The sequence below is a fragment of the Lepidochelys kempii genome, chromosome 6, assembly GCF_965140265.1.
Source record: "Lepidochelys kempii isolate rLepKem1 chromosome 6, rLepKem1.hap2, whole genome shotgun sequence".
Classification (NCBI taxonomy): domain Eukaryota; kingdom Metazoa; phylum Chordata; order Testudines; family Cheloniidae; genus Lepidochelys; species Lepidochelys kempii.
In genome coordinates, this window is record NC_133261.1 from 117241883 (window position 1) to 117267443 (window position 25561).

The following is a 25561-nucleotide window of genomic DNA, read 5'->3' on the forward strand; positions in this document are numbered from 1 at the left end:
CTTTATCTGCACAGATGACCTGTGGGTCACCAGCCCGTGCAAGGAGTTTGGTGTACTACAGAGTACTCTGGTGAATGCACTTAACAGCCTAGACAAGTACTATTCAGCCAACTAACTGCATACGCACCCAGCAAAGATGCAAGTCAGTGCATTCCATCTCAAAAAACAAGAAGCCAAATGCTAACTCAACATCAGCTGGCTTGGGATGAAGTTTACTCACTCCATAAATCTCATGTACCTTGATGTGAGTCTCTGCCAGACACTCTTTTTGCGCTCACATAGAAAAAACTAAAGCCAAGGTTAGCATGCAAAGCATTCTCAGCAAGCTGGTTACATCAAAGTGGATAGCAGACCCATTCACTCCGATCAACAGGACTGGAACGTTGCTACTTCTCTGCTGAATATGTTTGTGCAGTGTGGGCATAACCCCCTCACACAGAGAATCTGGACCCTGTACTTTACATTGTCTGCTGCTATATTACAGGATACCTTAAGCCTAGCCATGTCAACAGCCTCTATATCCTTGCAGGCATTACTTCTCCTGACATGCGCCTGGAAGCTGAGCACATGAGACAATGTGCAGATCCAAGACTTCTTACTCTATGTGAGTTGACAGAGGACACAACAAAGTTTTCTGGCCACTGCTAGTCCCCTCATGTTGAACCCTTGTCTGTTTGGGTGACAGTTACAGCAAACAAGAGCAGGGAATGATCCTATAGCCGTGTGCTCCCGCTCCCGCCAGCCCAGCTCGTACCACCCAGTGCAGATCAGCTCTGCACTATATGGTATTGCCTTAAAATTGATGCCACACTGGAGCTGGCCAGTCTACAGATGCGATGATCAAGTGGGATGGAATCACTGGCCCCACTACCTTTTTCTGTAACAAAGATCCTCAAAATAGGAAACATCTCCCACTACGACAGTTGCTTGAGCACGAATGCACTTCTAGTGGCTTGGCGGCATGCAATGATCAGGCAATCACAAGTGCACAAATGTGGCAGGAAGCAGTATGAGCACATGACAAGCAGCAGCACCTAGCGAGAGCTTGACCAAGTCGGGACTCCATTGTGCTAAGCACTCTACAAAGCTGGAGTGAGCAATGGTCCCTGTCCCAACCCGCCTATGAGAATGATGGTAAGACAGAGCAGGTGGATAATGTAAATGAGCAGGCAGGGGATTGGAGGGAAGTAAGAGAGGGTAACAGAAATAACAGGGCATTTTATCATAGACCTGATGTGTGCTGTATTTGGAGTCATTCAGCAATCACAACGGTCACTTGAACTGGATTCACAAATTCTGGATTAACAAAAGTTGAGCTACAGACCCAAACGTTTGGGGTCGGGCTCAACTCTCTCCTATATAAACACATATATCAGAGATTACATCTGGGGAGGTTATGTTCATACGATAAACTAATTTAACATGCATCTTTGAATGCTTCACCTGTTCTGTCCCCTGCTGCCTTACCCCAGGATTCATTCCAACATTCCAACGACCAAGCAGCTTCAAACAGCTGCCTATTTTAAAGCCACACACACACACACAGTACATACATACAATTTGCTCCACATTACAGCTGTCTGAGGCCTGTAAGAGGCAAAATTGAGTCCTAGCTCAGGAATGGCTTTATGTATTGCACCTGTGCTAACTCACAGCCCTGCATAGGCTGTGAAGTGGAGATTATCAACTCCTACATATATGGTATATAAAGAACACCTGATGGTGTGGTGTGATATGAAAGTAAATTTTACTGGCACTTGTAGGAGGGGATCTGCATAACTCCCTTTTGGCTTTAGAATATATGAATAATGTAACCATCCAAAATTCATGCTGACAAAAAGTACTGCATATCTAAAGCTGTGTCCCCATACTCTCAATTATATCTATTTCCAGACAAAATTTACTTTAAAATGGAGTTAAGATTGAGAGTGCATATCAATAATTTAGGATAATACACAGAACAGGAATGTTGTAATTATCCCAAAATCAACACAACATGCCTAGATTTCTTTCAGGTATGGAAATTCATAGTTCAGACACTCAAACAATCTTAATTATTTCCTGTGGTGACACCAAACAACAACTATAAGATCATGATTTAGGTAGTATAGTATTGCACTTATAGTCCCATATTAGAATAAGTGGATTTTTAAAAAAAATCAAATGTTTTTTCTTCTCTCTGTAGGGCTTTCAGTTATGAAGAGTCATAGGAAAATAACTGCCGCTAATCCAAAACACAAAAGCCTTTCCAAACATAGCCTATGCAGAAACTTTCAGTGAGTTTTAACTGTAAGGGATGTTTGAAGAGGCTTTGTTATTCTGTTGCTAAGATCATTTGGGAGAAAAACTGTCCAATACCGAGTGGTAAATTTCTTAAAATGACCCAATCAACTTTTACCTCAAGCTAACTAAATTGCCGGAAAATTCTGTAAAAAAACCAAAAACAACCCAACCAACCAAAAAGTGTTCTTTACTCAAAGTAAGTACTCAAATTTTGTGGAGGATACACTATATTCTTCCTACATAAAGTACTTGAATCCCTGCTTTAGGTGTAAAACTCAACCTTAACTATGGAATGTATTATACGGTTATGGCAGGACTCTTCAGATGTCACTGTTAAATAACTTGCAAAATTGTGTAAGTGTGAAAAAACTGCTGCAGTTAGTTTTGTAATAGATTGTTTTGTGGGGAGCTGTTGCGAGGGGAGAGTTCTGTTTTAATCTGCCTAACTAGAGTCAACTTTTAGAGTAGAGTTGATCCTTTAGAGCCAGGCATTGGTGATTGCTTGCATGTCATTTGTGACTAGCTCTGTTCCAGGTCTGGTCTATATATTGTTTTATATACAAAGCTACACAAGAAAAGATCCTGAGTCTGTAACACAGATGTCTTTTCCAACAGGAAGCTGAGGTGTAAGGCCTTGACGTTTGTTACCATTTAGGAAGACAATACACACCCAACAATTTTCATATGGTCATACATACCCCATACTAAATGCCTGTTAGAGTACCCAGGGAAAGACAAAAGCAGAAGAGCAGATTTAAAAAGAAAATTGACAATGACTTATTACATTGAAAGAATTTTTTTTAAAATTTTTTGTAGAGTTAGGCACTGTATGTGTGGGTGGGTAAGTGAGGTAGTTGTAAAAGGTTATGTCAAATTTGTTATAGCCCTTCATACTATGTCCTGGTTTACCCCCTCTTAACTATCTTACTATCTGCTTCTTTATTCTGAGCCCTACAACAGTAAATAAAAATAAAGTTTAACAAGAACCTATGGATGTTTAGAAAGGTCTCGTATTTATTCTTAATGCTATTAAGTGATATCCAAAAATGATAATTCAAATTACACCTCACTTCTGCCAGTTCGCCTTTGAGAAGGGAGGGAAAGTAGAGTACAAGACTCCCTTCCTCCCAAAAAAACTCGGAACAAAACAAAAAAGGTCCATTAGATCACAACCAGCATCTATTTTACTATTAGTTTTGACTGTCTGGGTAGTTTGAAGCAGCTTTGTTACTCTACAGCAACCACAGGAAAGAGAGACACTTTCTCTCCGTGGTCACCCACTATTTATTAGGATCATTCTATGGACCCTTACTTTGGGCAATTAGCAGTCAAGGGTGTAAAGGAGAAAGCTCCCGCTGTTTGTAGGGATTCTATGCTGCCCCTCCAAGAGGTACATAAATATATAAATAATAAGTCTGCCTCGGGGCCCAATGCCATGAGCTATGCAGTCTAGTTACTCTCCCCGGGTACTGGGAAATACCCTTCCATAAATTCCATGCAGTTCATTAATGTAATAGAGGCATCATCAAGTTATTTTTCTACAATCAACTTTTCACTCAGGCACAATTTGAACTCAAAGGGGTTAATTAACTGGCCCGTTGAAGAACAAAAAACAAAACAGCGGACGGCAAAGGGCCAGAAGAACCACAAGCAACACAACTTGGTAAGGTGTTACAGGTCAGTAGCGCACTGGAGCATAAAAGTGAAATTACTTTCAGAAAACCCCAAAAGGGGAGGTGTACAAGGTTTCTTTGTGAATATACTTGAAAGGCTACATATTAAAAGTCATGCAGTACAAAATTCCTTCTTGCACAGATAGGTCACTGACCAGACTAAAACATGATCACTGAGCGGTTTTATCGAAAATAATGTAATGTTGGCATAATGTTCAAAAAATATCTATTAGTAGCAAGCACACTGGTGGCACATTGGAGAAATTTATGGGAAAGATTAAAATGCAAGGAAACAGTACAGATGACAGACAGGGGTTTAGAAGGAGAGGGGGGAAAAGAGATGCAATTAAAAAACAAGCAAACCTTAAAAGTGACTGAGCCTTTATATTTGACATTTGTTTTAGGGTTAATAAAGATTAAAAGCTATCCCACTCTCCTCTTTAAAGGCAATTCTCAAAAATACCTCCTTTTCCTTCCTTTCTGTCCAGGTGCCTCATTCCAAGTAATTTGTCTTGTCACCACATGCAAGTACCATGGAACAATGCCATTTATGCAGTAGGGAATCCATCCAGTATAGCATGGAAACCAAGATCATGCAATCTTGTTTTGCTGCATGATTTCAGAAGTATACCCAAGTGGGAGTGCTCCTTGAACGAGATGGATAACAACACCAATAGTCTACATTGAACATTTTACTGTGACACCCTAGATATATTGGGGTGGGTGTGTATTGGCCCTTTGAAGAAAATACAGAGTGAAGCTTTTCTAAGTATAGGAAAGGTCAGATATTTCAATTGATATTAAATCGCTATCACCCTTTACAGTCTCATTTATAAACAACCTACAAGACACTAGGTTAATACTTGTTTTGTGGAATATGGGAAGCGATCTTGTAATTCTTTATAATCATTTGCTTATGCACATAAAATGCACTAGTTTTTTGGCACAGATATGTTTTCACTTTGGAATGTGTAAGGGTAACCCCTTCCCTTATGAAGCGATTCAAAAACACTAGCAACTTTTACCTCTGGTAAGCACAATAGCTGTTTGAAGATTTGCATTTCAAATGCAGTGTTTTATATTGCTTAGTGATCTCAAACATTGTTTAAATTACTTGGTATGTGACATTATTTAAATAAGCAAAATTAGCTTTACAAATACCATTTGTTAAGACCCAACTCCAAGCTCTTTGGTGGATAGCAAAAGCCATATAAAAATACAACCTGTAATTTTTCATTCTGCTGCAGCTGTAAAAGTCTTTGCAATTGTTTGTGTTTGGACATCAGTCATCCAAAACAGCCAGTAGGAACATCCCATCAATATCAGCACTAACTTCTAATACCAAAGTCTTTCCCCTGCCCTCTGCAGCAGGTAGCCACAAACATCGGTAGGAGTTCCCAAAGGCAATAGGCTGAGTTTCTGCATCTTGAAAAGATATTTTCTTCTCTGACAGTCATAAGCAGCTAGTGCTGATCCACTACTGATGTGGAGTGGGGATATCTTCTAGCAAATAAGAAATCCTGGAAAAACCAAGATTGGCTTTAGGAAGTCATAAGGGGAGTGATGTCTCTTCACTATAGCTTTGGATGTTTTTTGTGGAACCAAATTTATTGTATGGTTCATGTACTCCCCTGCAGGAATCAGGCTTATCAGCCTAAAGTAAAAGCAGATAATTCCCGAAGTATTTCAGAAACAGCTCTAGTTTAAGTCAAGCAATATTAGTTCTTCAGTGAAAATGTATGTATTAACTGGATGAAGAGTGAAAGATGAACTTTCAGGCTATATAGTGTCCAGTGCCCCGGTTCTCCCAGAAATATTAGTCTGTCAGTAGAGGAACTATTTACAGTAGAACCTCAGAGTTACAAATACTTCAGGAATGGAGGTTGTTTGTAACTCTGAAATGTTCATAACTGAACAAAACGTTGTGGCTGTTTTCAAAAGTTTACAACTGAACATTGATTTAATACAACTTTGAAGCTTTACTGTGCAGAAGAAGAATGCGGCTTTCCATTTTTTTTTTTTAGTAGTTTACATTTAACAATACTGTACTTTTTTTTTTATTATGTCTTTGCTGCTGCCAGATTGTGTACTTCCAGGTCCAAATGAGGTGTGCAGTTGACTGGTCAGTTCATAACTCTGAGGTTCTACTGTAGTATGTTAGAGGCATCATAGGTTTGCATTAATCAAGTAAGTCCCACTATATTTAAGCCATGTAAGTTACTACAATTGGCAAGGATACAGTTGTACCTAAAGCAGACCATATACTAATATGGTGTCGAGTACAAGGACTGGACAGCTGCAGAGAGGTGGAGGTCTGTTTAGGAGAGTAGCTTTTTTTCGTCCTTTAAAAAAGTTTTACACTCACTGCAAGTACTTAAATCACGCTGTAGGATGTTTTAGAGTCTCCCATCTTCAACTGATGAAGCAGGGGAATATAGCAGTAGAAAGGCTACTGTTTACATTAGCCAACAGTTGAGGCTGGAGCCCCTCCATATGGTGCTCAGTTCTAATAGGTAACGTATCAGCTAAAAGCACTCTTAGTGCTCCTGAAATAGAGATGGTGAAGGAAAAAGTCTGGAATTTGATCTGGAAGCTAAAGGTGGATACAATAGTGCCACCAGGTTCAATTTCTAGAGCTAGTTGTCATGTTGAACAGTAAAGTATTCCATTTTGATGGAGCATCAAGGCAGCCAATCAGATAGCACAAGATACTGCTACCATTTTCCCTTAAGTGTGCGGATGTTCAGAGGAAGCCAGTTACACAGGGCTATAGGAACCACCCACAGCTAAAGCAGCACTTTGGTTCCTCGTTAATCTCACCTCCCAATGGACTCAAATTTGAAAGTGCTGCTGCAGAAGCAAAGTAAAATGGATTTCTTGAAATAGCAACTGAACCCACTACTCTGCCCTTCAAAGTAGGATGATGTTGTTCAGCAGAATCATAGGCGTATAGAATGCATTTTGAAAGCAAACACAGTTTAAAATGTATTACACACAATGAGGGAATCATTTTATTAGATTATGGAAGACAGCAGCATTTACAGTACAAAAAGTTACAAGGGTAGCAGAAAGTATTTTTGGTTTAAATACTTAGGATTATACTGGGGAACATGTGAAGGATAGTACCCTTTCTAAAGCTACCTCCTAAACCAGGATATCAAAATAAGTTTTGAATATTTAGCACAAAGTAAAAAAAGTTACAACAAACATTGTTATAAAATGCTTTAATAAATAGTTTTCTTCTGAAAGTTATTTAAGAACATGTCAAACAAAGTGTACTAAACAGAAGATCCTGCAAAACAATTCCTGCGTTCATGTATAAAATAATTGGTTTCAAAACATTCATGTTTACATTGTTCATTGGCCAGGGTTTATACTTTTAGATAAACATCCGCTCTTCTCACTGGTAGGATAACTAAGTGTATGCAGGGTTATGTTTTTCCAGTAATTAAAATAAACGTATAGTTTGCCCAGTTATAGCAATAAAGCTTTTAAAAAGTCAAAAACAAAATGCACAAGCCTTCCATTACGAACAACCATTTCTCGAGGTACTCCATCTTCTGACTTTGCCAACCGTTTTCTTAGAGCAATAGATGAATAAGCACAACAGAAACAAGAATGAGGAAAATATTGTTCCCTTCATTAGGCCTGTATTTAAATGCAAAAAATATGCAATACCACATGTAATTAACATTCACAAAAGAAAAATGCCTTGCTATGTTGTACTGTACAGTATATGCACCCTCTACTGTTCTTGAGATGGGAAGAACTTGGGTAAAACAAACGTTTCTGGACCTATTTACACGTAAAATGGTTGTGTTCCAATGTAAATACAAATGACCAACAGATTCCTAACATTGATTGTATTAACTAACATCATCTTCTTATCTGGACATAATACAAAAAAGTTTTATAAACTGCCATAAAACCTCCCTTTTGGCAACATAAATTAAAAGGAATGACGTAAAAAAAAGACCAAAATATTTTAAGTTATTAAATCAAATATACAGAGTGATTCATTTAATATATACATATTTACAAAAAAAGCATTTTCACAATTACAAAATAAACCATGTCAGTTCTCACAATTTAACTATATCGGTGTGGCAGTCTTTGACAGTTGCTATAGAAAAAGTTTAATCTCAAGGCACTTGTCACATGCTTCAATACTGCAATTCTAAAGTAATTAAAACAAAAATAAAAAGGCCACTTTTAAACCACAGTTGAAAGATCTCTATAATTTCTGTTCCTGTTACAAAGTGTGTAAGGCAAATTTGAAAAAACTTACAGAAGCTACTAACGTAACAAGTGCAGTGAGCTGCCATTAATAGAGATTTGAAGTCAAGAAACAGTTTAAGTTCACACAATTTCCTCAACCAGGAGGTTTTAAAGCCACCATTAAATTAGAGCAAGTAATAAAAAGAAATACATTCTGTAAACAGTGTACAGTCTCTTGTAATAAACTTTACACATATATTGAAAATACAACCTCTCTTCTCTGCCATACAGCGAGTGTATTACAAGTAAACTTTACAAAAATAGCAACTATCAAAGATTACTTTTTTTTTTCATCTGACAGTCATTGAATAATTTATACAAGGCTAAAGAAACAAAATAAACTTTTTTTTTAATTTTATTGTTTTTTATTTAATTTTTTTTTTTTTACGCAAAATAAAGAAACTATGAACATTTGACTCCAATATTTTAGTCCTTGATGCAAAGTGGAGATGTCAATTTCCCCCTCCCCATTAAGTGTAGGCACAGTACGCCTATGTTCTGAATACAGGTTAGCCTCTACCGCCTTCAAAGTTTGATGCATTCACATTTTTTACAGATCTGTTGTCCATTTTGTTTATATGATGGGATTTCTTTACCGGACTGCTCTCTGATGTGTCAGATGCCTTTGCTGACAAAGGCATTGAGAGTTTGTTTGTGAGGAATTTGTCCATTTCTAAGACTTCTCTTTCCTCCTCCTCCTCCTCCTCTTCCTCATATTCTACATATTCCTCCACTGCATCACAAGTTCTTTTTTGAGGAGATATAAAATTTTTGCATTCATAACGAATGTCTTTGTTACTGTAAGGTTTGTCTATAGGATTTCTTATGGGATTTAAAGGTGCCCATTGGTTGTTGGTACTCTCCTCTCTATGTGGGCGATTTCTCTCTCGCTCTTTTCTTCTCTTTCGAGTCCACCACACACAGATGATTATACAAGTCAGCCACACAATACTAAAAACTACACAAAGTATTGGAACCAGATAATCTAGGGGACAAACCAAAACAGAAAGCCTGGTTACTGAAACTAGTTAGACAACACTGAGCATCTGCAATAAGAAATATCCATACATATGCTGCAGGTATATCCTCTCAGAATCCTTTTGGAAAGGATGGAATTGCCACAAAATATTAAGTTAATTTTCTGCTTGAAACTCTAGTCCTTTTGACTGGAAAAAACGGTTCCTGAGAAATATGATGGCAGAAAATCAGAGGAGATTTCTATTCTACTGGACATTGCTACATGAGTATACACCAGTGGTATGAAACACCATTAGAACTACATTGATTAGTTGATATCTGGATTGACTTTCTTCCAGTTACCTTTCAGGAAGTAAAGTTACATAGGAACTATGTATTCATGGCTTCTCTCTCTTTATTGCATGTCTTTATGCGATCTTATGTACTACTGATGATACAGCTATTTTCTACTAAGTGTAGCTATCCAAATACTTCTGCATATAGATAAAGCACTCTCTGTATACCTTCACTTGAGTTAATGGAAACTATATTCCTTTCAAATGTGTCATATGGTTTTTTTTAAACTTACTTCGTTTAATACCCTGAACACTGATCATGTAAATTTAAAAATATTACATCTAGCACTCTTAGAAGTAAAACTAACAAGCAGAAAAAAGTACAAGTTAGTTATTGACATTTGCTGTGACTGCATTCCGTCAGTGCAAACGTATTACCCTTTCTGCATATCACACTACAAGGTAACAGTCAATCCAAGTAGCAGTTTTTCTTCATTCCCTTTCTCCTCTCCCTTCCCAGCAAGCCCCATTGAGTGCTTCCACAGCTACATGAATACAGAAATATGTCAGAGAACAGGCTATTTTCCCTGCAAATTATGTTCTTTTAAAATCAACCTCTGGGAGATCATTTGCTTTGGAAATGTATTTTTGCTAGCTACTTTTACGTCCAGTGGAGGATAATTTTCTGTTTACTTCTCCAAAGTCAGGAAGGGAAGCAGTATTAGAAGCAAATATAGAAGAGGAAGTTTCAAGAGAATTCAAAAGATGGAATACTTTGTGCTTTTCTTTGAGACCTGGGGTATTGCTAGGGAATGATCATGAAAGATTCTAGTCATATCCTATGCCAGCCAACACTATGCAGTCAGACTGTGTAGCAGGAATACCATGCAGCTGCCTTAGATAAAAACTTAAGATCAGGAAGAATTAAGTCAATGGCCTACGGGTCAGCGTTCTCCAGGATAACTGTTCTATGGCCATGGTACCTAGCTACACCAAGATCTGGAGCACACCTCCTTCTCAAACAAATGCCAAAGAGATGGATTTGCATATTTGTCCTGACTTTTCCAAGAAAGAAAAAAATTGTTCAGCAGTTTTTTTGGACAAGCTATTTTCTTATATAGAAGTCTCAGTTTATTGTGAATGAGGCAGACAATGAGGAGGGTTTGCGAATCTGCCCTGCATATCAGAACATCAAATGCAGCTTAGCCATTAAGACTGGAGGGCTGAGTCAACTTGGAATGCAGAGGGCCCAAATTATATTTCATCCATTTGGAGAACGACAGACTTCTACAGAGTTTTACTTCTTTTCCCTCTGTGACAGAGGAACTCAGTCACCACTGCTGTGCTGTCAAATTCAGTTAGATGGTGGCTGAAGGCAGAATACTTTATGGAGAGGAGGGCCATTCCCACCAACTTCATTGCCAAGAGGATATTAAGCTTGCGTTCTTATGGTAACCAGACTTTCTCCCTCCGCCAGACCAATGTGGAGTCATCACTTAAGTAGGTTTGTGCCAATGGTCACCTGAAAACAAGAGGTCTTGGGAAGGAGTCCCCATTCAGGTAGGTGACTCTGTCCCATCACCAACCATGGGATGGTCTGTCTGCTTAGATCTCAAAGTGTATGAGAGGTAGATGAAGTGTTTAGCTCAGAATCTCCTACCTCAAAAAGATGTTCCTTATCATCCCGTATACACCTTATGATTCAGATAGCCATGGACAGAGATATTGGCCTTCAGAGGCAGTTGAGAGTGAAGAATGGGATACTATTGCCAAGTTAACTTTAAAGTAGGCCAGCCAAAGACCATGAACAGCAATATTTAATCTGTAGATTCCATGTGTGTTCTTAGGAAGAGATGGAGCAATCAGGAGCCAAGCACACTGCACCAACCATTTTAAGGATGGGAGAGAGTATTTGATGAGCCTCCTATAACTAGACTGGCTTCATCCTCTGGAGAAGTGGGAGACTAAGTAATCCCATTCCCCAAGAATGACTCTCCTGGTGGCAGGAGATATGACAGCCTGGGCTCAGAGTCTGGAACCAATTCTACCTCCTCTAGAGAATTCCTGTCCAAGAAAGAGATGAAGATTTTTTTTTGCCTCAGAGGACTTGGGGAACATGTGAGGAAAAATGTGTCAAATTTCTTGAAGGATGAAACATTTCTCTACCCCAACAGTGAAAGCAAGGAGGCCATACATGTGACTGACCAAGACTGTTGGTAGGAGGACTCCTTGGATGAGATCTTGGAGAAGTTAGGAAGAGACTGGGTAAATCTCCTGTCACTGTAAGGCTCCCATTCTGGGATTCCTGGTCAGAGAAAAAAGAGTCCACTAGGGATTTCCCACAACTGCTTCCTGTATGTCTCTTGTGCTGGGAGGGACTGCTGGTGTGTGACACCTAGCGTACAGATGTTCTGCACCTGCTCTGGCCTCACATACGCTTAGGGATGTATTGTCAAGTGAAGGATCCATTCAGCTGTGCCATATCCCTAGAGGCAAAGAACCACAATACGAACTGAATGGATATGGACAGCAATGACTGATTATAACAGGCCAGATGTTAAGAAGCGATGAGTATCTTTAACTCCTATGGAAGTGACTAGGCATTGAGGATGCTCAGCACCCTGCAAGGTTGCTCATACCATGACCTTTTCTGATCTTGGGATAGAGACATGGCAAGTTATACTATATGTTCCACTGGTGTCCTTTTCCCTGTTTTGTTATCTAGAACAAGCTGGGGGGTGGGTGGGAAAAAGAGAGGCAATTCAGTATGCCATTAAATGACACATTTGTTATGAGGTAGGAAACTGGGATCCTACTACAAAAAAGCAGAGAGAGAGGGTGGCAAAACAGCTTCATGATTGACTGCTACTGCCCTCCTGGCAGGACAGAGGAAGATAGCATCAGAGCACTGAGTATACTTAAAACACTAATGTATCTTCAACTTACCGGATGATGAATGCCCAACAACTATGGTCTCTACTTTGACTTCAGTAACTGCCAGCATAACAGTGCTGTTTTGCCGTTTGGTGATTGCATTTACTATTGTATTAGCAGCGTTCTGTATTAGACTGTTATCTTGCTCATCTTGGTGTGGGATAAAAGACTAAGAGGGAAAAATGGCAAAAATAATTTTTATAATTCCAGATCTGTACTTCTCTATATCAATGATTAATCTTAATTTAAATTAGCCGTACAGATTGATAGTTACACTGAAAGCAGTTTAGAACATCCTAATTTACTATTTCCACAGGGTGGCTGGTTCATTTTGAAGTAGTATGCAAATATTAGGACAATACTATTCTCTAAATCTGTCACATGGCAGAAAGACACTGTCCCCTGCTATATGTCAAGTAGAGGCAGCAGACCTCTACATTGCTTACACCACGGAGCCAAACTTAGTCGTAGTGTAAAGGGTTTCAAGATTATCTCGATATGAGCTTGCACTAGTGACATAATCCATTATATTTAAACTGTGCAGGTCCCCCTACTTGCATCATAGCTCAGCATGCTCTTTACTGGAGCTGGTAAGCAAAGATAGCCTAGCTCAGACTATCTGTCTGATACCACACCTTCCGGCTGGATGTACTGTCCTACTACCTAAAACCAATTTACAAAGAAGATCCTGCCCAAACTCCCTTACAAGGAGCCAAATAGTTCAGCAGGATTTAAGTCAACCATCACTTAGCTGACTCATATCCCTGACAGATCCCCCCCATCTCCCTTCACTAATGTTTTCAGTGTTTCCTCTGAGCATCCTGAAGGCTGAAGTTCTCTTTGCCCATAGTAAATATACAGCAGTCATGAAAGCTTCTTTACTCGGCAGATGTGCCCCACCAATAACTTTTTTCCCCTCAAGGGCTGCTCAGTGTCTCTGCTGAGATTGTCAATAAATGTGCCAGATTGTTTTTGTGATTTGGGCCACTGTAGACTAGTAATTGTATTGAACTTATTTCAAATAGACAACTTCACATAAACAATAATATGATGGCAATTTTCTGCCACTGTGAGAACAAAATTTTTCAATACAGATCCATGAGGTAATAAACAATTCTAGTCAAAAATATAGTCAAACTTAATACGAATACTGGTATCTGTGTTGGATGTAAGTGTGTTTCATTTATTCTTCCCAGGTTCAATCTAACTAGACAAACAATTTTCATGTTTAGTTCAGGAGAACAGTCTAGTACTTACAATAGCAACTTCCACGGCATTCTCTGTGGAGTATGATAGATCACACAATACTATCAAAGTCCTGTCCCTAGATACAGTCCGAGTGGCTGGTAAATATCGAATTTCAGAGCAAATGTTTTCAATGGTAGTGCCCTATTAGAAGTAAGATAAATCATATCTTTCAGTGCAAGTTAAAAATTGTATTTAAAAGACTACTGGTGCATACAGCTTTATCAACAATTTTACATAGTTATATGAATTCTGGCAAAAACAAGCGTGGGATAGATTCTCTGGTTGGCTCTAGCAATATTTGGACCAAACCAGAGCAGTTTGAACAGCATATACTGGTAAATACTTACCCAGTTTTGTATATATGTTAAAGGAGAAATATTAAAATAAGCCTTATGTAGCTCTCTAAATTACAGTGGGTTTCTTTATTTTTGCACTGTGGCTGAATGACAACATATTGGAGCAAAGTTCTCATAGTACAGCTACAGACATATGATAAAAAGAAGTTTTGTAAACAGAGGGCAGTAACAGACATTGATAAAAAGCACGTTTTATATGCAACTACACAGGGTATACACGAGAATCCAGTGTTTCTATGCTATTGGGCAAGTGTAAGAATTTTGTTCTCACCTGGGGTACCTTGTCTCTGTTAAAAATTAAAGTAATTCTGGCACAATTATTGTCTAAATATCCAGAACTAGGCGGACACTTGATATTAACAGGTAGAGGCTCCAATGTGCTGCATTCTCCCCAGTTGGTGCAAGGAGGTTGAAAACATTTGATATACATTATTTCTTGGCATTCTTGACCAATGGGACACCAATTGTTTGCATGATCCTGATGTTTTTGTAATAAACATGGTTTACTCCCACACCACACCTAGAAATTAAAAAGAGATGAAAAAAAATCAGTTAATTATCATTGATTTGCTACAATTTACAGTAATTACCAGTAATCCACAGAAAATGGTAATGATCAAACTCGACTTTTATTCTTACTGAAAACAGACAGTTATTTCTACAGGTCATATGCTGTAGTTTTAACTACTGTAGCTCTCTTTAATAGTGTGCTTCAGATTTAGGTACTCATGATAAAAGCTTGGCCACGTTTTCCTAGTGTGACAATGATGATCAGCCCATCACCACCAGAGTCTTACAAGACTTTTCATACAAAGCACTTAAAGTATCATTATCCACATTTTACAGAAAATTAGGCAGGGAGGCCCAAGGTCATCCAGCACACTAGTGGCAGAGCTGCGATTATTATTTGTATTACTATAGCTCCTAGGACAAGAACCCCATTGTGCTCAGCACGTTACAAACACAGAACAAGGGAGAGAGAGTCCAGACAGTTTACAAACTAACAGATGGAAACAGAACATAGAGAGGGAAGTGGAAGGAAACATGAGACACTTTTGGTCAGTGTGCTGAGCCTACTGCCCAGCACACCAGCAGTCTCTGTGGTGTCACATCTTTTCTGGGATGGCTACAAAGAGCTCGAATGAGGAATTTGAAGGATGATAATAGTTAGTCCTGCAGATATTTTGCAGGTCTCCTCCTAAGCGTAGAATCACAGGATTATAGAATATTAGGGTTGGAAGAGACCTCAGGTGGTCATCTACTCCAACCCCCTGCTTGAGCTTGAGGAGCGTTCTATCCACTAGGCCAGGGGTTCTCAACCTTGTCCTTCTAAGCCTCCCCTCCTGCAACATGCTATAAAAATTCCATGGCCCACCCATGCCACAACAACTGTTTTCCAGTAGATTAAAAGCCAGGGCTGGCATTAGGGGGTTAACAAGCAAAGCAATTGCCCAGAGCCCTGCGAAGCAAAGTTGCTCAGGCTCCAGCTTCAGCCTGGGAGGAAGGGTTCAGGCTTCAGGTTTGGCCTCAAACAGGGGGGCTCAGGATTTGGCTTTCTGCCTGGGGGGCCCCAGAGTGTCTAATGTTGGCCCTGCTCTCTGATTTATTTTGGAAGACACCCTGAAACCTGCCCATGGCCCCCCCCAGACCTCTCATTGAGAACCACAGCATTGGGGCATGTTACCTCTTCCTGATAACATCTCAGTTAGTCTTAACTTTGGGGTGGGAAGAGACACTCAGGTGAATAAGTACCATGTTACCTCACTAACACACTTTATTCCTCCTTCCTAGGAATGAGTACTATAGGCACACTCTGTTACTGGGTGGTATAGATCACCTCTAAGTACAGCTACATTTTAACCGTATACACCTGTCAATGGTGAAGCCTAATGTTATACAGATTCTTCTCCTAGGAGCACATATGGTGCCCTTGGAAGTCTAGACTGGATCGTAAGGATGTAGACAGTGTTGTAGCCATGTCAGTCCCATGACGTTAGAGGTAATATCTTTCACTGGACCAACTTCTACTAAGAGAGACATGCTTTTGAGCTTACACAGAGCTCTTCTTCGGGTAAAAGATATTACCTCACCCACCTTGTATCTCTGGATATTAATGGAATAAAATATATGCTTCCTTATGTATGAAAGCCACAAAAACAAGCTGTTTATTTACGGTGATAAATTCCATTTATAGTGCACCTTTGATCACCTCACTTGCACTACACCCACTAGTCTTCACTAGGACTATCAAAATGAGCCACCAAGAAGCTAGTAATCATCATGTTTTAAAAACAAATCAGATCTCAAATTTACATTATAACTATCTGAAAATGATCTAGAAAATCGTAGAAAATTCTTTGCCCTTGAGGCATGTGTAGCTGGACAAAGAATATAAAGGCAGCTAGCTTTACTGCTGGACCAATCTGCAAAGTCGTTAGAAATCTTTTTAAAAAAAAAACAAAAAAACTTGGTATTTTTTCCTACAGATTTTGTAGGAGTCTATACTGTGGTGTAATATTACAGATATTATTGGCACTCATCTGAAATTATCTGTGTAACTCACAAGCAGCGAGCAACATTGGTGCTATTTTTCATAAGCTCTCCAGCTGAAAAGCCAGTGTGTGTTAGCACCATGAGTCCAACTGTGCAGTCCTGAACACAAGCACTGTATTCTAGTGATGGTTTGAAAGCAGCTCAGAAGTTTGGAATGTTCGATATAGCCAAGTAGAGACTAATTAGTGGGCAGATGCACTCAAATTGAATCATGCATCTTTACTACTATTACCTTACCCAATAGGATACATATATTATTGGGTATAGTAGGGGTGATGTACATGGGGAAAGAATGCAGAAGAAAGGGGACTGAAGACTAATAACTTGCACATGAAGAAATCCAGGTAGAGACATACAGCTAAAAAGGAGTATTTCAGAAGAATATTTATAGGTCTAATCATTACCTTGGTGCAGTCAATATGTCCATCCAAACAGTGGCAGTTGTTGCATTCTTCATCCCATCTGCTGCCATGAGGAAATGACATTCCTTTAAGCCGGCAAGATTTTCCAAAACCAATCACTTAAAAAAAAAAAGTTAAAGTACAGTTAGTCTTTTAAAGTACTGAACTGAAAACTAATTCAGGCCTAAATTAATTTGATTTATCTACAAGAGCGAATAGCATACACAATAAAAACTATTAGTTATGAAATACTCAGTTGGTTCTTGAGTTAATTTTTTAATAGTTTTAAATTATAAAAAAAGGAAAGTTACCCTCTTGGCATCTAGGGCCAACTCTCCCAGGAGGACAGGTGCACCTGTATCCATTTATTTCATCTATGCAAGTGGCACCATATGCACAAGGCGACGACTGGCATTCATCAATGTCTAAACAAAATCAACAAGTAAAATAGTCAGTGGCAAAGATTCAGCATGTTTCATTATATGTCTAATTACAAGCAATCAAAAAGGACAAGATCTGCTATCCTCACTTGTAAGGACTGTTTTGCTATGGGTCTGTGCAAGAGATAATTTGACTTTTGTGCTACATGCAACAGCTGCTTAGTCTCAGCAGTTTGAACCTTCTTAAAATGCATGCCCATTAATGTAGGCATCTGAATTCAAACACTAAATAGTAAATTGGCTTGGCTGTGTTTAAAACAAATGGACTTTGTTAGTATAATCTGGCCCATCAAATGATGAAAAGTAACATTTATGAGTCTAGTCTCTTCCCCATACACCCATGTAACTTCTGTTAATGTCAACAGGCGGGGAAAACAGATCGAGTTAATAGTTTAACACAAAATGAAGCTAATTATCTTACTTTAAAAAGATTTTAAGCATCTCTCTTGCAATCAGGGCAAGAATTTTTGAAAAGAAACTCATAAGCTTGGCCATAAAAATCCACCCCTTTAAAAAAAAAAAGAGCAAGGAATCAAATGCATATGTAGATGCACAGGGAAGTGCATTTTTTGTAACACTAAGGAAATTAACAGCTGTCATTTACACAACACATTCTTTAACAGCAGAGTATACACGGATACTTAAAGTTGCAAAACCAGGAATACTGAGGACCGGTCTACACTATCGGTTAAGTCAATCTAATTTACATCAGTCAGGGGTGTGAACCCCCCTCCCTCCCCAAACGATGGAAGTTGTGTGCTGTCCACACCGGCGCTGTGTCGGCAGGAGATGCTCTCCCGCCGACAGAGCTGATGTTTCTCACCGAGGTGGAGTAATCATGCCGAGAGGAGAGTGCTCTCCCGTCAGCAGAGCGTCTCTCGCGCTACAGCAGCGCAGCTGCATTGGTGTAGCTGTGCTGTAGCGTAGACTTGCCCTGCACGTTTTCCTTTCCAATAGCCATCTTCTCAGCATTTCTCCCTTTCCCAGATCAAACATTTTAAACTTATAAATCAAATTTCTTCCCAAGATTCACCATCATTGTATAAGTGAGTGTGGTTTTTAAAGTTGTGGTTTGTAACTGGAAGTGAAAGTGGTATGGAACAGCAACATGACAGTTATCAGCAGAGCTAATGGAAAATGACAAGTGACAGCAGAAGTACATGTAGGTCTCCTGGTCTCTGATGCCCTCCTGGAGGGTCAAGAGAGTGGTTTACCATTCTGTGCTAGATTCTTAGCAAAATCCTAGAGTTGGCTGGGGTTTTAGGAGAATACAATAGTACCTACACCAAGCAAGTAGAGCACGTTACCACTCCTTGTTCCTTTCAAAAGGATCCTCGTTAAGTCTATCATTTCACCATATATATGTTGATCAGCATTCACTGTTATCAGTGCCACCACTGTCAACCTAATGATTGATTTATGGTTCAATTCTCTCGCTTACTACAGAGTAAATAAGGAAGAGTGCAAATCAGGAATCCTGTAACAGATACAGCTGTAACCATGCTAATAGCTTTATCCCCCACCCCATAACAAGGCCACAAGAGTCTGCTTCAGCCTCTGAGCTAATGGACCTGCTCATGCATTTAGGTACACATGTCCCAGGTTCAGTATCCGCAGAAAAATCCAGTTAAGGGCATCATTATAAGTGGGGTGACATAGTTGCCAAGATAACACCGGACTCATCACTTGATACCCCCTGTTGGGTCATCTAGGAGAGATTAAACCCAGGAACTCTGGGCCTAAAGGCATGAATCTCTATTGCTTGAGCTGAAGGACCAGGTGCACAGGCACAGAGGCAGTCTATATGTGGTCTTGCCACGAAGGGGGACCAAGAGCCACACTATCAGTGTGGGTTACACAGTATTAAAGATTTCAGGGTTTTATTTAAACAAAACTACAAAGTTCATGTTTCAATGTAAGGCTCATGTTCATTCGGTCTTCCATTTCCCCACCTTACAAAAGGCAGCAGTTAGTTTTTACCATTCTCATGGTCGTTATTGAAAGATAGCACTAAACAGTCCTTAAGATAAAGCTTGCAAATGTGGGGCTACATGTTCCACGTGTTACTCCTTTTGTGACTATACTCTGCCCTGATCTTTTTGTTTCAGTTAGCTATGAAATTTCCAACCCATTATGTCGGCAGTAAGAATCCAGAGGGAGAAACACTAAGTTATCACTGCGAAGAAGGCATTTGTTATGGTTTAAGCATAAAAATATGCAAAGTGTTCTCTCTCACTACAAACCTAATGGCAGGAAAGAAAAGGCCAAAAAACAAAACACCTACATAAAATCCAGCAACAGATCTTTTGAGTACAATTTAAGCCAAGTATTTTAGTTGCATTTATCAAATGAATAAAGGGATTCTGTCCCAGACAAAAAGAGCCCATTATTTACAAAGTGAGGATCAGTGTCTATGAATAATTCAGTTAGCTTCTGCTTCATTATTTGGGGTACAGCTGACCTAAGCTTAATGCATGAAATGTCAAAGGGTCAAGATAACAAAGATTTTGGGTCTTGATGGCATGACCTCTCAGTCCTTCAGCCATACAGGTACTTACTAATTCTGCAGTCAGGACCAGCAAACCCGGGAGCACATTCACATCGAAACCAATTCACACCATCTACACAGATGCCTCCATTGTAACTGTAAAAATAATAAACCTATCATTACAGTGAATGCTCTCAGGGTAGATTCACAAGCCTAAAGATAAACAAAAACCCTAGTTCTTTCACATAGGAGTCTGTTCAAATGCAAATTTCTATTGTCCCTATTCATGGTATTTTCTCACTGTTCAACAATATGGAATTAAAAAATCCTTGCTAATTCATAATATGAGTCTATTTAATAAGCCATATGCATTGTTTTGTTGGTCTCTAATTAAACCTTTGTTAATTAAGCCTTCTGCTTCTGTTTAAAGGGATGATCTGTTCCCACTAAGAGAAAGGATATCTGGGATATTGTTAGATGAGTTATTAAGCAATATAATTTATCTGATAAAACAATATTATAGGAACTGTGGGAAAAAGTATAGTTAGGAACATTTATAAAGATATGAACACAGCTCAGGAAAAAAATGCAATGGCTGTGCACAAGATGTAAAACAGAAATTGAAGGTTTTCCCCCCACATTGTTTGAAAGTGTACAAAATGCAGAGGATGGATCAGAAAATGAAAACTTGCAAGATTTACTGGATGTTTGCTTAACCCAGAAGTCTGCATTTTAAAAACTTAGAAAATTATGGGAGTAGCATTGTTAGTAGCAAAATGTGTTAAGACAATGGACAAAGGAATCTGTATTTGCAGTTTCAGAAGAGAGTATGTGTATGAAAATCCCGCTACTTATCAAATTTCACTAAGACATTTTAGAAGATTCAGAGCCAATATTTGATCTTAAATGGGATATAATTTCTTGTATTTATTATAGTAAGAGCTAAGCAAATAATGGTCAATGAATAGTATGGGTGAACTAAAATTTGTGATGGCTACATTCTTCTTTCAGGGAGTATCTTCACATTTTTCATTCAAACTGGATAGCAAATATTTTAATTTTGATCTTAGTTGTGATTCACTACATAAAATGCTATTCTTTTTTTTGACTGGATAAACTTTCAAAAGTACTTCTGGCATGAATACTAACACAAGATTTAGAAATTAAATTCTTATAAATATTTTCACCAGTGAACTCTAAATTGCTCCATTGTTGCAGAAAGCAAAAACAAAGGAGGGAGCACAAATAAAGCATATTTTGTGAAAAGTTTGATCAAGAATGTTTAGAATGTTCTTTATAAGCCCAGGTCTAATTATGTTTAGAGTACAATTTTGATTCAGTGAAGGATGAATATTTTTAAGAGTAACATATAACAATATGTTCAAGTGCTATGAAAATAAAAGAATGAACAGAAGGTTTGTAGTACTTACCATGGATGGGGGTTGCAGTCATTGGTATCTATAATGGAAGAGTAAATGAACTGTATGACTTTTAGAATATGTAGCATGCCAATTATAATCTGTAAAACTAAATCTATACTAAAAAACTAAAAACCTAAAGGAACAAGAGTATAGTAAACCAAAAGAAATTTTTAAATTTTCATCTGCAATCAAGAAATTGTAATACGGTATAAATACACTAACTACAAAACGGGTTATTTTCAGGTGAAACTCCATAAAGGTAACAATAAAATGGTTTAAAATGAGCTTTTACATACAATATAAGTGACAAATGCTAAAGACTGTATCTGGCCATTTAATTCAGTGACCTTTGAACTCGTCTCAGTTGGATAGATCACAACTTCAGAGATTAAAGTGCTGTGGGATAGCAGCTAAACTCAGGAACAGACAGCAAGACTATATTCACAATTACAATGGTATTGGCTATTGCTAATTAAACCAGCCTCTACAGTTTCTTAAAGGAGCACTACTCCTTTGACCTTTCATATGCATGTATGCAATTTACCCGGTTATTTTTTAAACTTTATTGTATTTTACAAAACCTTGCAATTATAAACAAATTCAGAGTTTTTAGGGTTAACATCACCAATATAGTCAACTTTGAACAATCTAATAAAGGCATCATTTCAGAGTTGATTTAAGGTGAAAATGTAGTTCAGAGGCAATGGTTTCTTCATGTTATGTCTTGAGGCAGCAGAAACGCAAGCTTTGCCCCACCTAAACAAATCATCCTGTTGGTACGTCACTAAAAGAGTGAAATGTTATACTACAGGAAAATAAAAGCCAACCATTTTAGCATTCTTAACAGGATATATAGTTCAGTCTGCTTTTCCACCTGCTACTAGTTTTAGAGACAAATACTCAGAGAAAAAAAAATCTTTGTAAAATTTTGGGAATAAACTTTCAAAGATCATTTCTCCATAGGAAATTAAACATTTATGTTGGCAAAAATTAGGTGCAAAACAAACAAGCTCTCACAGTTCATTAGACAAGCTTTGTCCCCTCTAGCTACCTCCCACCCTGAATGATTCATACATGTTGGCACCTGAACATTAAAAAGCTGCTTTGGTTTAATTAACAGCTTTGTACCAGATACTCCTAGTATCTTAGTGGAAAAAAAAATGAAGTCTTACTCTGTGTGCATGTACGTCCTTCCCATCCTTCTTTACAGATGCAAGAAAAAGAATCGCCACTGCCAACACATGTTCCCCCATTCATGCAAGGGTTAGGAATACAGCTGCTGTTTTTAGCTTTGATTTAAACAAACAAAACAATTATGTAAAACAGTATCAAAATCTAGATTTCAAACTTATATCCCCATTTTGGTTGGTTCATAGTAATTGCCATACTGGATCAGACTCAAGATCCGTCTGGCCAGTACCAGACAATACAGGGGAAGGTTTGGGAACCTAGAAATAGGTAGATATAGATTACTATATCTCCTGTGTTAGTTCTGATCCTGATCCCTATTAGTTAGAGATTGCCTTAAGCATGAGGTTTAATATACCTTTCAAATTTTTGTTATGACTATAACTGAGTATTCCTGTTATCCACACAAGTGTCCAATCCAAAAGTCTTGCTAGTTTCTTGGCCTCATACTCTTCCTGTGTCAACATCTCAGGACACAGCGTGGTAAATATGAATGCCAAGCTACGATTTAAAATTCTATAACCTAGTTAAACATGAGTATGATATATACAAGAAATAGAACCAGAGCCAAGTGGAATGACTAAAACTGTGCTGTCTTCATCTAATTTTTCATCTCACATTTCTAGTGGAAGTTTAGTACTCATGAAAACAGTTCTTTAGAAATGGAGATGGACGTCTTCCATTTGTTCACATAACAGGTACCAAAAACAAACTAATAAGACAGACAAAAACCCAGGCCCAGCCCCAGCCAACACAGCAATGCAAGCTTCCCCATATTGCTCCCAATGAACTTCTACCATGCTTCTCCATGCCCACTCCATCTTTTCTTGGAAGTCTTATTAGGTAGGAGTCATGGTGCGAATTGTAATGCATATTTTTTATTATATGAACATTCTACTGAATACTGGATAGACGTGACAAAATTCCTGTTCAGGGTCTACATGAAATGAAAGGTATTAAAAACTTATGGTCACTGGCCACTGGGTTGGACTTGAACTAGCCTCTCCCAATTACCAAATATTTGAGAGCTATCTAGAATCCTCTCTGCCTCAACCCATTTTGGACTCTACCACACATCAATGAGTAAAGTTAAAAGCTTACCAATGTTGCAAGTGCTCCCTTTCCATTCTGGAGGACATGAACATCTAAAAGTGTTTCCATCATCATAACATGTTCCTCCATTGCTACAAGTATTGGCATCACACTGATATTCACCTAGGAGCCACAACAAAACAAGAACTAAGCAGCACATCAAGAGTGAATGGAAGTTAAAACAAGATATTAACATTTTCTGTGACAGACATTGCAGAGTATGTTTGGATGTAGTTTGATTTTTAATTTTTAGAACAAACTTAATATTTCAATGTAATACCATTAAGAAAGTGCACTGTTCCATTTGCTCTGGTATTATAATGAAATCAAGCAAATGGCAGTTATTGTCTTTCCTCCACTGTTAATTCAACAGCCTAACATGTTGACAAGAGTTTTCGTTTGTTTGAACCTTTTAAAAACCACCACCACCACCGTTTTGGACTGGGAAGGAGATTATGAATATAGACTTTGATTCCTCCACAGGTGCGGTCTCAAATCCATTTGAGAAAACTGGTAGTTTCCCCTCCACCCTCTATGGGAGAAAGAATAGAAGTATGTGCACAAAAGATGAATATGAACAAAGTAAACACTTACGTGAATGGCAAGTTTTGCCTTTCCAACCATTTTTACATTCACAATAGAAGTCATTCACCAAATCAATACATCGGCCTCCATTGTGACACGGATTAGGGGAACAGTCGTTAAAATCTATTAAAAAAATTCAAAGTGCTCAACAAAATGCGGTAGACTAGGATAGAGGAGTTTCTTTTTAAAAAAAATTAGGTATATTGTCTTTTGTGAAGAAATAAAATGTCTCCAGACAGAGACAAGAACTGGTCAGAAGTGTAAAGAAAGCTTCAGACCTTGGCATGAAAACAGTGGCAAAAAGATGACATGAGAATCCAGAGTTTAATACTGAAAACCATGAATTAAAAGATGCCTTAAATGTTTACATTTTCTTTTAAGAATTTTTCAGATTCAAAACTATTTTTGGGAAAGGTACTATACTGACCGATCTGGAGACCGAGCTTTTGCTACCCAAAGAACAGGTACTGCTCTGGCACCGTTAGAGCAAGCTTCCTCACACAAGGCTTGATCCAAAGCCCACTGGAATCATTGGGAAGATTCCAACAGACTTTATGGGGCTCTGGATCAGGCCCATACTGCCCCACCAATGGGCCTCAACCCAGACCTAGAGGGACCATCTCTAAGTGGTGTTCAGCATTTGTTAATTTAAATACTTGGCCCCTCTGATAAATTTTTTGCATGAGATATAAAATCATCTGACACCATCAATATTACCTGGGAGTTTTAGAACAGGAAGAGCAGAATGCTTTTTTCTGTTGAACTGGGGAAAATTTTTGTAGGCAGAACAATTATCTAAGATGGAATTTAGCCAAGACACCATGTTAACATCTCTTGAAAAAGGACCAAAGGGTTAAAGGCCCTTGTTTCACATCTGATCTGAAAAATGGCAACTGAAATAGCCATGTAAACCCCTAAAACCAAGATTTAGAAATGCTTTTCTAATTCAGAGGGAAGAGAGATCTTCTTTGCAGTAATCCATCCAAGTACTGATCAAATATTACCCTCTTTGCATTCATCAGTCCAAGCTGATAGGAACATAGGCCCTACTCATTCAAGAGGGGAAGTTTTTCCCTCATGGAAGACGATCCAGATAGGATATAACTTGGTAACAATTGATAGTACATTCTAAAGTCTAGGTTATATTTAAGTTAGTTCTTTCATTCCAAACTCAATTACATCAATTGTTATGGTTATGCTTTTTTAAAATATGAGAGTTCAACATTTGCTATATATTTAATCTACAGTATTAGATGACTCAGTGGGTTCTCAATAGCGGGGCGGATGGCATACCTCTGAAGCAGAAGTCCTTGGGGAAAAAAAAACTGCTCTGGGTCAGTTACCAGGATACTCCAGTACATCAATTAC

At 38.4% G+C, this 25561-nt stretch overlaps 1 protein-coding gene across 1 annotated transcript in view; it reads right to left on the bottom strand.

The window, feature by feature from the left end:
- Nucleotides 1-6944: 6944 nt before the first annotated feature.
- The window catches only part of JAG2 (jagged canonical Notch ligand 2), a 96484-nt gene continuing 77867 nt past the window's right edge, over nucleotides 6945-25561 (bottom strand). The window contains exons 16-26 of the mRNA XM_073349842.1: nucleotides 24203-24316; nucleotides 23618-23731; nucleotides 22501-22617; nucleotides 21338-21365; nucleotides 19978-20063; nucleotides 17291-17404; nucleotides 16983-17098; nucleotides 14297-14545; nucleotides 13679-13810; nucleotides 12434-12590; nucleotides 6945-9219 (exon numbers count right to left, since the gene is read on the bottom strand). Of these exons, the coding sequence (XP_073205943.1) occupies nucleotides 8744-9219; nucleotides 12434-12590; nucleotides 13679-13810; nucleotides 14297-14545; nucleotides 16983-17098; nucleotides 17291-17404; nucleotides 19978-20063; nucleotides 21338-21365; nucleotides 22501-22617; nucleotides 23618-23731; nucleotides 24203-24316 (1703 nt within the window). The 3' untranslated portion in view covers nucleotides 6945-8743. The remainder of the gene's footprint in view (nucleotides 9220-12433; nucleotides 12591-13678; nucleotides 13811-14296; nucleotides 14546-16982; nucleotides 17099-17290; nucleotides 17405-19977; nucleotides 20064-21337; nucleotides 21366-22500; nucleotides 22618-23617; nucleotides 23732-24202; nucleotides 24317-25561) is intronic.